At 42.4% G+C, this 13,983-nt stretch overlaps 1 protein-coding gene across 1 annotated transcript; it reads left to right on the plus strand.

The window, feature by feature from the left end:
* The first annotated feature begins 1,698 nt into the window (after positions 1–1,698).
* Positions 1,699–13,233, plus strand: naa15b (N-alpha-acetyltransferase 15, NatA auxiliary subunit b). Its single transcript, XM_029163473.3, has 20 exons — positions 1,699–1,929; positions 5,465–5,549; positions 5,634–5,738; positions 6,437–6,594; positions 6,922–7,056; positions 7,565–7,718; positions 7,857–7,976; positions 8,101–8,196; positions 8,368–8,474; positions 8,654–8,726; positions 8,817–8,986; positions 9,081–9,233; positions 9,505–9,633; positions 9,757–9,970; positions 10,122–10,315; positions 10,414–10,522; positions 10,606–10,704; positions 10,797–10,940; positions 11,319–11,416; positions 11,696–13,233. Exons 1-20 carry the CDS (start codon positions 1,876–1,878, stop codon positions 11,891–11,893), a joined length of 2,595 nt encoding a protein of 864 aa, XP_029019306.1. The 5' UTR covers positions 1,699–1,875; the 3' UTR covers positions 11,894–13,233.
* Positions 13,234–13,983: the final 750 nt, after the last annotated feature.

Consider the following 13,983-nt stretch of genomic DNA (forward strand, 5'->3'; position numbering starts at 1 on the left):
ATCCATTTAGGCCTCAACTTGTTGAAATATTTTAGTCTAGGTCAACATGGTGGACCACCCTACCTTTCCCAGTGAAGCTGAAAAGCTTATTACATTTGATGAAAGTGACAGTGGCGAGAGAATTTTGCAGTAAATTCTACTAATTATATTTATGGCCCAAGAGACAGGAGATGAACACACACACACACACACACACACACACACACACACACACACACACACACACAACTGTCTCTCTCGATTCTCGGTGCTCAGCCAAGTTAATGACATCCGTTTTCCTCCTGTAGCCAAACGGTTACAGACACACATCATCAGCCTTGCACACACTCCGGGGGCACTGTTATGGGCTCTAATCAGAACGACAAATGATGTGTCACAAAGAGTGGGAGATGAGAAGAGGAATCATTCACTCTCCTTCTCCCTCTTGTTGAGTAATAAGGTGAAGAAATGTAGCTGAAGAAATGTGGAGTGGAAAGACATATGGAAGAGGGGAGAACCGGGAATGGGGGAGCATGGGGGGAGAGAGAGAGAGAGAGAGAGAGAGCGTGCAGTGTCAAGTTGATGAATGTGGTAACAGGAGCCATTGTGGTGGTGGAGGAGTAGAAGGCCGCCTGATAACAGCAGAGCAAGGCCTAAGCTGCCTCACATCATGAATAAAACACTGTGAAAATCTCTCTCACACACACGCAGTTGTAATTACCTTCAGATAACTTAATCTCAGTGTTTTTTAGTTATTTAAGCAGGGGATTTTAAACTGTTAGGTAAATGCTCAGCATTAAACCAGTGGATGGTCTGCATATGTTCAGTATGTGTACTGCAGTGCTTACACACACGCACGCACGCACGCACGCACGCACACACTACAGTCAGCCATGCCCTCGCCTGCACTATTTAATTCTAGTGCATAGTTTGCACGATCATGATAACCAACTATTAATCCGTAATACAGTTTCACCTCTTTTCTGTCAATGTGGCGCCATCTTGTGGTCACTGAAGGGAACAAAACGTTCCCCATTTAATATACTGTGAACAAACCTCTGCAGTTGCACTTTACGATAATGTTAATAATTCAGCCATGAGACGGGTCAGCAATAACAACGAGGATGAAAATGTGCACAAAACACATTTCCTCGATTTTTTTTAGCAAAATAACATTTACAATAGTACTGTGCAATGCACTGTACACATAGTTTATATGTTTTAAAGCCTCCCTCCACTAGATAATCGTGGATAATGAGGCATGGGTAGAGTTTTATACTAGATTGTCACGACGGACGGGTATTTGTCACAGGGAGTTCAATGAAGTTATACACTTTACACAGACATAATGTTTATGGCATCCGCACTGTGACATGTACAACTGTAGCCTGATGATGCATGAACCCACTACAGATACAGTAGATCTGATCTTTGAAATTATAGACTTTGTACCGCATTTTACTGTTTTAGACTATTTATAATCCACAACTCGTTTGACATCTAAGTTACGCAAGCTGCAAAAACGTGTTGTTCATGAGTATAAGTTCATCGGACTCTGTAATTACTATGTTACTATACATGCTTTTCATAGACTGGGGTAATTAAAATAATGCTTAGAGTTTTTAAGGAAAAAACACGTGGCAATCGTTCAAAACGTAGTGTTAAAGGATCTTAAAGTGTTCCGCGTGCACCTTCAACGTCTTCGCCAGACCCGCCGCCGCCACTTTGAGCGGCGTCGGGAAGCAGGAAGCGTTCGGGCAGAAAACGGAGCAATCGAGCGGAGCGTCTGGAGCGGGCGAAGCAGCGCCATCACTCAACTCAACTCGTCTTGACTACCCGGGCTAACTTTACCTACATGTGCTGAGGTCGAGGGGGAAACTCATCTCCACCGCAACGATGCCGACAGTTACTTTACCGCCGAAAGAGAACGCTCTGTTCAAGAGGATTCTGGTCAGTTGCCGCGGGACATACGCGCGGCGCGAGCCGCCGTTTAATAGCGACACCAGACGAGTTTAAAGATCCGTTGGTGCCCATCAGTGTCAGTGGGGCTCTGTTAGCATTAGCCCGAGATTGTTAGCAAAATGGCTCCATTGAATGGGCTAGCTAGTCCGACCCTGATGTGCGCTGTCACCGTATTGTGGAAACAAAATGGTTGTTTACGACTTTTTGTGATTCGGACAAACGTCTGGATGCACGAAACGAGGCGCCAATGAAAATGCATTCATGCAGCTGCAAATAACGGGCCGTAGCTATTAATGTTAGCGACAGGCCCCAGGGCAGTCAAATACAACAACTTGACGCTAACGTTAGGTCCCACGATGGCTAACTTGCTAGCTACTTAAAACTTAACAGTCGTGTGTTCAAGTTAAGACCTCAAGCTGCTGTTGTAAACATCGTCAAACTATTTCTGCTTGTGTTGTTGTGTTGCTTTTATTGTTGGGTGGGTTGGAAGTATTTATCTTTACGTGTGTTTGTCATATGCCACACCTGGGCCATGCTAACCTGCTATCGCAGCTCAGCCCACTTGCTGGGTATTTGGCATTAGCTAATCGGCTAACGGTAGCCCACTAGCGTTAGATATGTTGCTTTAGCGAACGTTTGATTGCTTTCAGTCCTAATCCGAAACCATACCTCGCCCTACCTTCACCGGTCTATGAGGAGGGAACCACACACGTACGTGAAAACGACCGGGTGATGGAGCAAATCGGATTCAGCGTGGCTGCACTGTCAGTACATTTGTAACGCTAGCTAGCTACCCCCGGCCTGCTGCTCTGGCAGCTAGCTACCCACCCACCAGCATCCTTCAGTGTTTTCCATGTTGGGATCATTCTGCCGAGCCACCGTTTACATACTTTCTTCGCACAGATTTCTCTGTTAAATGAATGACTAAAGTTTTGGGGATCGACTGTAATTATAGTTTTGCAGAACTTCTCTCATCACTCTGTATTGACACGGCTGCATATCTTCTGCCATGCGTTCTGCTCGTCAGTGTGTTAATCATTTGTGAGTTTCCTCAAACTGTAAAGTAAAGTGACAGTAGCATTGCAAATCAATGGCACGTCCACATAAACATGAGTGATTTGCTTGAATGGGGCTCTGCCAGCATGTCGATGATGTTTGGCACCTTGGCAGAAGGTTGGCACCCACTCAGCGTCCAGCAGAGAGGGCTTGAGTCTGTGTTTTCTGCGAACCTCTGAGCAGATCTAGCTTTACAGGAAACATCTTCCATCATCACCCCCATCACCGCTTCCTCACTATTGTTTTTTTTTAAATTTGTCATAAACTACTTTTCATAAAACACACCAACCCCAAGTTGTCATGCTTAGTATCATAGTATTTGTATTAAAATGAGGTTAAACATTTTTGGTGGAGATAGTTTGCTCCCAAAATGAGAAATTGGTAGCGTTACCCTTTTTGACCCCCCCCTCAGGTGTGGACCACACCCCACTTTGTTTTTGCGTTCCCACTTATACATCTGCGGCGTTGGAAGAGTTGTTGGGCTGGATCACTACTGTTGTTGGAGAGTAGTTAAATTGATCATAATTATCGGGTTGTAACTCTATAACTCATGACTATAAACATGTTGTCATGGCATGTGGTAAGCCCTCAGCCTGGTGTATTTTCTTTTACTGGACTTTGAGGTTATTATTTCACTGATACCTGTAGCAACATGCTCACGTCTCTGTGCCTTAGATATTCTGTTCAGCAAACTGCAGGACAGGTTCACTAAAGAGGAATGGAGTCTGCCTTTAAATATATGTCATTACTGTTCAGTATATTATGAATAGTTATTCAGAGCATTATATTTTTAATATTAAAAAAATCAGTTGCCTTTCTGTAATGTTGGCACTTTTAATTCATAACCCTCTTCCAACGGGAGGTGAACGCTGTTATAGTATGTAAACATGCTTTGAAATGTGTTGCATTTACCATCCACACGCCCGTTGGCTCAGAGCTGCCACACTCTTCTAGATCGTCTGTGTAACTCAGGGGAGTGAGTTATTTTGGGAGAGGTGGAGAACATGCTTGATAAGCACAGCTGGTGGCGTTGCTAAATTTACATGACATATGCAGTAGAATAAATGTGTATACCAGCATCTGTGTACTTCCATAATACACATGACCTGCACAAGACTCTGATTTGATTCGAGTTATGTGACACAGATTAGCTTCAGACATTTTATCTTAGGATTTCTTCCTCCTAACTATGAAGAAGTGCAGGGTGTGAAACGTATGGAACTAGGTTATTAATGTTTCTGTGTATCGCTGTCTTGAGTGTTGACAGACATCTTACTGCTGTGTGTTCAGGGTTAATGCCCATTCCAGACTGATATTTGTTGGATGAGTTCACATTCTTGGCATTATTCCTCTAAATATTTATGGATTCAAACAACACACTAGTTCTAAACATTGTGAAATGTCATCATTTTAACTTGTGTTAAATAACGTTTAGTTTATTGATTTCCAGTGGATAAAAATCGCTTGCTCTGCAATCTACCGGCACGTGTGGCCAAGTCTTAGGTTTCTTTGTGCTCAAAGCAGGAGCCCAGTTTCTCAGTAGTGGGACAAAGACTTATTATTGAAGTCTTAGTGCAAAGCTGAAAACTTAAACCTTGTAGTTGTTAATTATAGGTTGTATTATTGTAGTAATTTTGATAGTTCACTGCATGTGGAGAAAATCACATGATTGCTGTGCAGTGAAGATATATGTGTTTCAGTGAAAGAAGTGATATAGAAGTTTTGAATTTGAGCTTTATTACCTACAGTAGTATTTCAAACTAGATCTGTTAGGCAACATAGTACCTTTTTGTGTCAGACACAGTATTAGAAGTATATTTAGTTATTAAAATGTAATCAGTGTGTTGCTCTGTTGTGCTGAAGGACTTATCTCTTAGATTCAGTTTCTTTGTTTGTTTGAAGGACAAGGATTTACATGTCAAACAAGAACTATGGGAGAAAAATTAGAGAAAGGAGAGACAATAAACAATTTGAGCCATTGGACAAATATTTGGATATGGCCAATAAAGGAACTAAAAATGTCTTAAACGAAAATAGAAAATGTGGGTTTATTGAGAAGACATTTTATCCAGCAGTGATGTCACAAATAAGAAAGGTTGTAGATGTTTCTTTGGGTGAATGAGGCAAAGATCTTATTAGTGACCGCATGGAAAGGAACGCATATGTGGTGGAAGTGGAGCCGGGCTTGGTCTAAAATCTAGAGTACGGTTTGTTGCAACTAATACAGTGTTTGTAACTAGAAATTACAGTGATCTGTATTGTTTAATGTGTAAAGACATAAATGCTATCCAATAAAGCCTGAGCCCCAAACCTCAGCTGATTCTGTAATCTTTCACTTTGTGCAGTGAATTACTAATAATTTCGCAACCAACCTTGGCGTCTGCATGGGACATTGACATGTTTTGTTTTTACCTAAGTACCTGATTTTGCTTTGACCTGATGTGATCATTCTTCCCTCCTTTCACAGCGATGTTACGAACACAAACAGTACAGAAACGGGCTGAAGTTCTGCAAACAAATCCTGTCCAACCCCAAGTTTGCAGAGCATGGAGGTGAGCAGCACACGCGTGAATGTGGTCACACAGAGACCCATACATAGTGTTTAATGAGATGCATGTATGCTCCTTTCTCCACAGAGACCCTGGCAATGAAAGGCTTGACCCTGAACTGTCTGGGGAAGAAGGAGGAGGCCTACGACCTGGTGAGAAGAGGCCTGCGCAATGACCTGAAGAGCCATGTCTGTATCCTTGCCGGTTTATATCGCTAGCCTGCTTTATTCGTAAAGGCAGTCAAGTACTTCTGATCGGTAAAACAGGAACATGTGCCTAATACCACAGGACCTTGAGGTGCTGTTTTCTCTAAAGAGCACAGTCAGCACATCCTCCCAGTTGCTCTCTTTCTGCCCTTCCCTTTCTCTGTGTCACTCCCAGAGTAAAATCGCTGTGCATTTTCAGCATATAAGTGCTTGAGCCCTTGTTAATGTCACAGTGTCTCAAAACCGACAGTGCACAGCTGTCTTTGTACAAGTCACTTGGTTCATAGTTGATTCATCACTTCAATCAGACTAAACTTGGAGCCTGTGGAGAACATTATGAAAAAATGTGTATGTTGCCTAATAGTTTTCTGTCCTTGTTTTTTTTTTCTCCTGTTTATAATCATCCATCCATTTTCAGCCGCTTAACTTGAGCTGGGTCACTGTGACAGCAGTCTAAGCAGTTTATAATCCTAATGGATCCTTTTTAGTATCAGACACTACGCTTTGATCTGCACATTCCTGCTTGTTAGTCTTTTTTTTCTAGTTGTGGATGACGCAACTAAAGGACAGGATGTTTTTACTTTATTTAAAAGTTAAATTGGACCTCATCCTTTCTGTAACTCTTTCTGTAACTTTTTGTCACATTAGTTTTCTGCGTGTTCCTTAACTTCCCGTGCATCCCAGGCTGGCATGTGTATGGCCTACTGCAACGCTCAGATAAGAAGTACGATGAGGCCATCAAGTGCTACCGTAACGCTCTGAAGTGGGACAAGGACAACCTGCAGATCCTCCGAGACCTGTCCCTGCTTCAGATCCAGATGAGAGACCTGGAGGGCTACAGGGTGAGGACAAACGGCAAAACTCAGGAAAACCGTATTATCAGTTATCCTCAACATCATGTAGATCAGGACAGAGTGATGATGAGAGACTTTGTTTGTTCGGATCGACCAAACATCCACCGGCCAGTCTGCCTTGTCCAGGACATAGCATGACTGTGATTAAAAGAGGACTGAGAGAATCTGCAGAAAGTTGAGATATCTGTCACCAATCCAAGAATTGGCTGAATTCTCCTTCTCCACCTTTTGCTGCCACTCTCACCCCACTTTTTCTTGTTTTTTTTTTCCACAGCTACACATCACCAATTTAAGTCATATGCGTTTTTTCCACAGGAGACACGATACCAGCTGCTGCAGCTGCGGCCTGCCCAGCGGGCGTCCTGGATCGGCTATGCCATCGCCTATCACCTCTTAGAGGACTATGAGATGGCTGCAAAGATCATCGAAGAGTTTAGGAAAACACAACAGGTAAGAAGAAGTCTGCTGTTTTAGTTCTTTAAACTGAAAAATTATTGCTAAAAATTATTTTCCCAGTCGAACACGGGTGCCGTCTGTGGCCATTGGGTGCTATTGTAAAATGCTGTAGAGCTTTCCCTTTGTTCAGTTTGCTCCTGATAAGACCAGTCTACTTCCTGTCTTTGTGCCATTTACATGTATGTAATGCAACACGCTGGTGTAAGAAGGAAATATATACAAAAACTCATGCAGATTTTCCTGAGCAGTAAAAACATCCTGTGGTTATTCTAACTTTGCAGTAATCTCTCCCACAAAATAATGTGCACTTGCATATTATCATAACACCTACCTGAACTGAAGTGGCCTCTTTTAAGTAATGTATTAAACAGCAGATAACTGAAAGCACCTTTGTTCTCTCTTAAATCTCCCCTCCTGCATTTTCTGCCATTTCAACTGAAGATGTCGGAACAACAAAGCAGTTACTTGTGGCACTAACATGACTTTCCTCATGGTGTCTCAGACGTCTCCAGACAAGGTTGATTACGAGTACAGTGAGCTGCTGCTGTATCAGAACCAGGTGCTCAGGGAAGCTGGCCTGCATAAGGAGGCCCTCGAGCATCTGACCAACTACGAGAAGCAGATCTGTGACAAACTTGCAGTGGAAGAGACACGTGGTAGGTTACTGTTTTACAAAGAGTGTGTCAAATTTAACCAGCACCTGCTATTTTTTTTATGTATTATTGGATGGTCAAACTGCCTCTGATCTTTAAAAGGCTACAGGATACTACAGCTGTTGTTCATGATTTCTGTAGGAGAACTACTGTTGAAGTTGGAGCGTCTGGAGGAGGCAGCAGAAGTTTACCGGCGTCTGCAGGACAGGAACCCAGAGAACTGGTTGTATTACCACGGCCTGGAAAAGGCACTAAAACCAAGTATGACAATGTATTCTTTCTATTAGATGCATCAGTGTCTTCAACCTAATATATTATTTAGGTTGACACTATATCAACCCAAATAATTGCTGAATTTGTGTTTGTGTTATTGTTTTTTCATCAGGCACTGTAGAGGAAACGCACAAGATCTATGAAGAAGCCTGGGAGAAGTTTCCCAAAGGACTGGTTCCTCGCCGTCTTCCACTTAATTTCCTCTCTGGTGTGGCCAATAATATACATCTTGCAAACTAACTAATGAACAGCTGGCAGTTCAGTTTAAAGTCCAAGATAAAAGAACAATAGTTGCTGGATTCATTATGTCTTTTTGTTTATTGTGTATTTAACTGTGTGAAAGGAGCAGAGCAGTTTCTCATTGTGAGTTTGTTTCCAGGTGAGAAGTTCAGAGAGTGTCTGGACAGGTATCTGAGAATGAACTTCAGTAAAGGCTGCCCGCCTGTCTTCACAACCCTCAAATCCCTGTACAACGACAAAGAAAAGGTGATGCAGCTGTTGCCTAAGACGTCTGTCTAATCACATTCTTTTTTTACTGCTTACATAATGTAATAGAGGAAGAGTTTAAACAAAGTGAAGACAACTGCTAGAATAGATTAAAATATTTTTAATGTTCTCTAAAAGATGCAAAGAGTAGAAATAAACTTTGTCCTCTCTCCCCACAGGTGGCAATAATAGAGGAGCTGGTGGTTAGCTATGAAACATCATTAAAAACTGTTAGAATGTTCAGTCAGAATGGTGAGAATATTTTAATTTTTTTTACATTATGTAAAATTCAGTTACTCTGCACATATAGTTTAATGCAGAAATGTGCTTGATCTGTCGCAGACGATGGTAAAGAGGAGCCACCCACCACATTGCTGTGGGTGCAGTACTTCCTGGCACAGCATTATGACATGATCGACCAGCAGACGCTTGCTCTAGAATACATCAACACGGCCATTGAGAGCACGCCTACGCTCATTGAACTTTTCCTCATCAAAGCCAAGATTTACAAGGTATCATATGCTGCACGTTTGTCCACATTTGTACCTGAATTTGCTGTTGGACATATGTCAGGAAGGTATTGCATTGACCTCCATCCTCCCACAGCATGCTGGGAACATCCGAGAGGCAGCTCAGTGGATGGATGAGGCCCAAGCTCTGGACACCGCAGACCGATTCATCAATTCCAAGTGTGCCAAGTATATGCTGAAAGCTGGCATGATTAAAGAGGCAGAGGAAATGTGCTCAAAATTCACACGGGTGAGAGAACAGAGTTTGATATTTCCACCTCTAACTCTCCTGGTCTGTATCTTATTAGGACCTAACATAAAATGGAAAAATAAATCACCGTTCAAATAAAAGAACACTAATTAGTTTTAATTTGTTTGGTGATCTTTGCATACAGTTTAGATAAGTAACGTTTACAACAGTATCCGCTCTTCTTTGTGACTTGGTAATGAGCCTGGTTACATTTGCTTACATCTACCCTGTGCTCTTCCTCATGCACACCTCTGTGTCCGTGTTTTCTTAGGAGGGAGCGTCAGCGGTGGAGAATCTGAATGAGATGCAGTGCATGTGGTTTCAGACGGAATGTGCACTGGCTTACAAGGCTATAAACAAGTTTGGGGAAGCTCTCAAGAAGTGCCATGAGATTGAAAGGGTGAGCCTTTCCTTTCTGGGGCTCTACCAAAAACAATGCTATTCTGAAAAACTGCTTTTTTATTCTTCATTTATCTTTTTTATTCTTGATGATTATTTTGTAATTTCCTTTTCTCACTCCCAGCATTTTGTGGAGATCACAGATGACCAGTTTGATTTTCACACCTACTGCATGAGGAAGATGACGCTACGCTCCTACGTGGATCTACTGAAGCTGGAAGACGTGCTTAGGATGCATCCATTTTACTACAAGGCTGCTGTTACTGCCATCCAGATCTACCTGAGCCTTCATGACAACCCCCTGACTGACGATGGCAAGGAACTGCAGGCTGACACTGGTGAGAGACCATGGAGCCAGGACACATGGGTTTAAGTTGGGCGAGACTCATGTCCTATTTACAAAACTGTGTTTTCCTTTCATCTCTTGTACAAAGAAATGATTGGATTTAGTTCCACATCATTAACACCACTCTTGTTGCTTCCATTAAGCTAACCTCTCGGACAAAGAGCTAAAGAAGCTTAGGAACAAGCAGCGACGAGCCCAGAAGAAAGCCCAGCTAGAGGAGGAGAAGAAGAATGCAGAGAAGGAGAAGCAGCTTAAGAACCAGAAGAAGAAGAAGGAGGACGACGACGAGGAGATTGGAGGGCCCAAAGAGGAACTCATCCCTGACAAACTAGTGAAGGTTAGCCGGACAAACTTGGAACCAACCTGTTCACTGAGCCAGAGTGGTTCAGGTGTTGTTGACAGCTTTCCTGTCTGTCCATATTTTTTTGGTTATAGGTAGAAAATCCACTGGAAGAAGCTATCAAGTTCCTGATGCCTCTCAAACACCTGGTCAAAGACAAAATAGACACACACCTAATGGCATTTGAGATCTACTTCAGGAAAGGTTCTTACTTTACTGACATTTTTATGTCATGTTAAAAATCTCACTGCTCCACAGCCTGTTATCAATGTGTCTTACATTTTCAGAAAAATCCCTGTTGATGCTCCAGTCAGTGAAGAGAGCGTTTGCCATCGACCCAGACCACCCATGGTTACACCAATGTCTTGTACGCTTCTTTAAACGAGGTAATACTGCTCATTACTACTCATTACCCCAAATATCGTTAAGCCTCCTGTCTTAATTGCCTTTTTATTTTATACACTTGCTACTCCTCCAGTCTCTGAGAGCAAGGAGTTGCCAGAGGTTGTCAGGATGGTGCTGAAGCAGGAGATCACCCGGTTGTTTGGAGACAGCAATGCAAAGAGCTTCAACCAGGCCTACCTCACCAAGCACTCCAATTCCATACCACATCGGCTAGCTGGTAGGCACACACACGTTCTGATTAGCGATTATTTTACTTGGGTCCTATTTAGGCTTTGCAAGGGCTTAGGCACCACAAGATCACCAGCACCAAAGGCAGTTAAATATGCTGAATTGGCTGAAAAGCCATAAGTGAGTGTTGGCTTGGCTAGTCACTGCCCAGGAGTCACTATCAGTGGATTCTTATGGAATTTTTTTCTAAATTGTAAAGTATTTACTTTAAATGTACTCTTTCTCTTTTGTATGATCATTATATTCAGCTTTTTTGTTTACATTAAACTTAGGAGATCTATTAACAAGAGAGAGCCTGTCAAATTAACTGTAGTTTAGTACATATACACTGTTGTGGCATAAAATAATTCCTTTTTTCTCTTTGCAGCTGCAAAAATGATGGCCTACTTGGATTCATCGACAGAAACTAAGGCAGCAGAGCTGGCCTTTGCACTTGATGAGTCGCTCAGCAATAGAAACATACAGGTATGTACTACAATACATTGGTCCTTGAAGGATAATTGGCTGAGAGTATGTCCTATCATTTAATTCTCATTAAATTCTTAATGATTTCTTAAATTAAGCTATAAATTAAGTGGAAAATCTTTACTTTACAGTTGAATGTCAAACATTGTCTTTAACATGTAGGATCATGCACATTTCACTAAACTGCTGTTTTTACATATGTTGTTTATGTTGCTCTTAGTGATTCAGGCATAAATTGCTTGATAAAATCTCCTTCCATTTGTCTTGTCCTCCTCACAGATCTGTACAGAGGTCCTTGAGTGTCTTCACAGCGGCGCCCTAGGCGACTGCAAGGAGCGTGCCGAGCTGTACCGTGCAGAGTGTCACAAGCTTTACCCATACACGTTAGCTTTCATGCCCCCTGGATACGAGGAGAATACAAAGATTGCCAATGGAGACATTTCCACAGAAATGGAAGAGCTAGCCAATGAGATGTGAGCGCATTCAGAGTAATGGAGGATGAGAAAAAGAATTGGGCCGAGCGTAGAGCCTTGTGGTACGCCATGCAGCCATTTTGTAGAGCCAGACATGGGAAGAGGAAGATGGGTGTTTTTGTTCATTGGCTCAGTTTAATCAGGTCTGATGTGGCCAAGCTTGGCTCTCTCTCCCACATGGTGAATATCAGGACTGTGTGTATGTGAGTGTTGAGGGCATGCATGTGTGGAGTTGTGTGTGTGAGTTTGTGGGAAAGGGGGAGGGGGGAGCGGAAGAAGACAGAATGGCCATTTTACTTTTTTTATAGAGCTGACAACCACGCTGATTATAAATAATACTTCTTGACAAGCTGTTTGGAGAAACTGTGATGGACTCGCACAGACTGTCAGTTTCCTAAGTGACGATCAATAATGACGGCATCCACTCAAGTTAGATTTGGTGCTGCTCCATTACCACCTATCTCATACTGTGCCCCCCTTGTTTTAAAAGAAATGCTCATTCAATTAGAAATAAATCGCTGGGGGACAGAGGAGATTGGGCTGAATAGGCCTGACCTCGGACAGAGCTGCAGGAAGCTAACCGGGAAAAGTTACTGAGAACCTGAAGTAGACACAGAGGACATCCAGCCGACCACAAGCGTATACGTTTCTGATCTAATGCTCCAGTATACCACACATCTACACGTGACAGCAAAGCGTGTGACACGGCCTGATCTCTGCAGGAGCCACAGACCAGAGAAGGTGAACAGTTTGTCATACCGTGCTTCTCTCACTGTTCCTGGTTTAACTTGGGAATTTGTAAGCGTCTGTTTCTTATGGGGAACCTTGTAGCACAGAATTAAAAGAACCCAAACTAACAGTTGTGTGTTGTGCTCCGTTCTAAACAATCTGCTGCTCGTAACCTTTGTGCATAGTTCTGAGAGAGTTGGCTAGATTTTAAGCAATACCATAGACCAGCTACCTGGTCACCACCAATCGGAGACACGGCTCTTGATGAACAACATTTGTACATCTGGATTTCCTGGTAGGGTCACAATGTCGTAATGTTGCTCTGGTCAGTGTTTCTGTGGGTCAACATGGAGGCGAGCCTGGGATAATCTCTGGTAATGAAAACATCTTCGGTTAAGGTCAGAGGTCATCATCATAACCTGCTGCCCAAGGTGATGGAAAATGTTACAAGGCGACAAGAGGTATGAGCATCTGGACTTTATTTGACTAATTCTGTTCCTTCTTCCCCAGTCTCTTCCTTCTTTTCCCTAATTTGGGTTCTAATGTGAAAGCGCAAATCTGAGATGGTTATGTATGATATCTCTGGATTTTTGTATTAAAACCAAATGAAAGAAACCCCCTTTGAGTTGTTTGCCTCTGTTTGCTCCATCTTTGGCTAACTTGCTACGGAGGGCGTCTGCGATGGGGATGAGCTTGTTGGTTCTCATTGTGTTTAATATGTCAAACTGAAATATGCATGTCCATGTGGTAGGTTTAATACAAGTCGAACGACTTGTAATTATGATTGATTCATTAATTTGAATTCCTTTTAATAAAATAAAAATGTCAGTTATGTTTTCCTAAATCGAGCCAGACGTCTTCTGTAGCTACAACAACAGTGCAGACACATGCTGTGAAACCCAAAATTTAATGTTAAATATTAAATATGACTCCAAAGTCTCTCAAAAACGGGAACTCATGCGCACAACTTCCCCAATGTAAAAAAAAACTAGCTTTTCGATTAAAGACAATAATAAAACCTTGTACCTTGTAAAGAAATGTGCCGATCAAAGCACCTCAGTTCCCTTCATATATTTAAGGACTAATTTGAAGCCTTTGCACTGATTTTTAATGCTGCATTGACGTGTGATGTCCAGGGATGTTTCTGAGAGACTGAACAAATTAGGTCCCTGAAACTGTCCGTTTGTAGTTTTTAGACTTACTTAGGTGGCAAAAAAACAGGCCGAGCTCTCAGTCAATGGCGCCAGAGGCAAATTCTGCTTTGTCCTGTTTAAATGAACAGACGAGACTTTCAGTTAACTGGGACTCCGTGGATCCGTCTTAACAATCGTCCAGGCAGAATGCAGCCGAGTGCATCACATAACG

Source organism: Betta splendens, chromosome 1 (assembly GCF_900634795.4).
Source record: "Betta splendens chromosome 1, fBetSpl5.4, whole genome shotgun sequence".
Taxonomy (NCBI): Eukaryota; Metazoa; Chordata; class Actinopteri; order Anabantiformes; family Osphronemidae; genus Betta; species Betta splendens.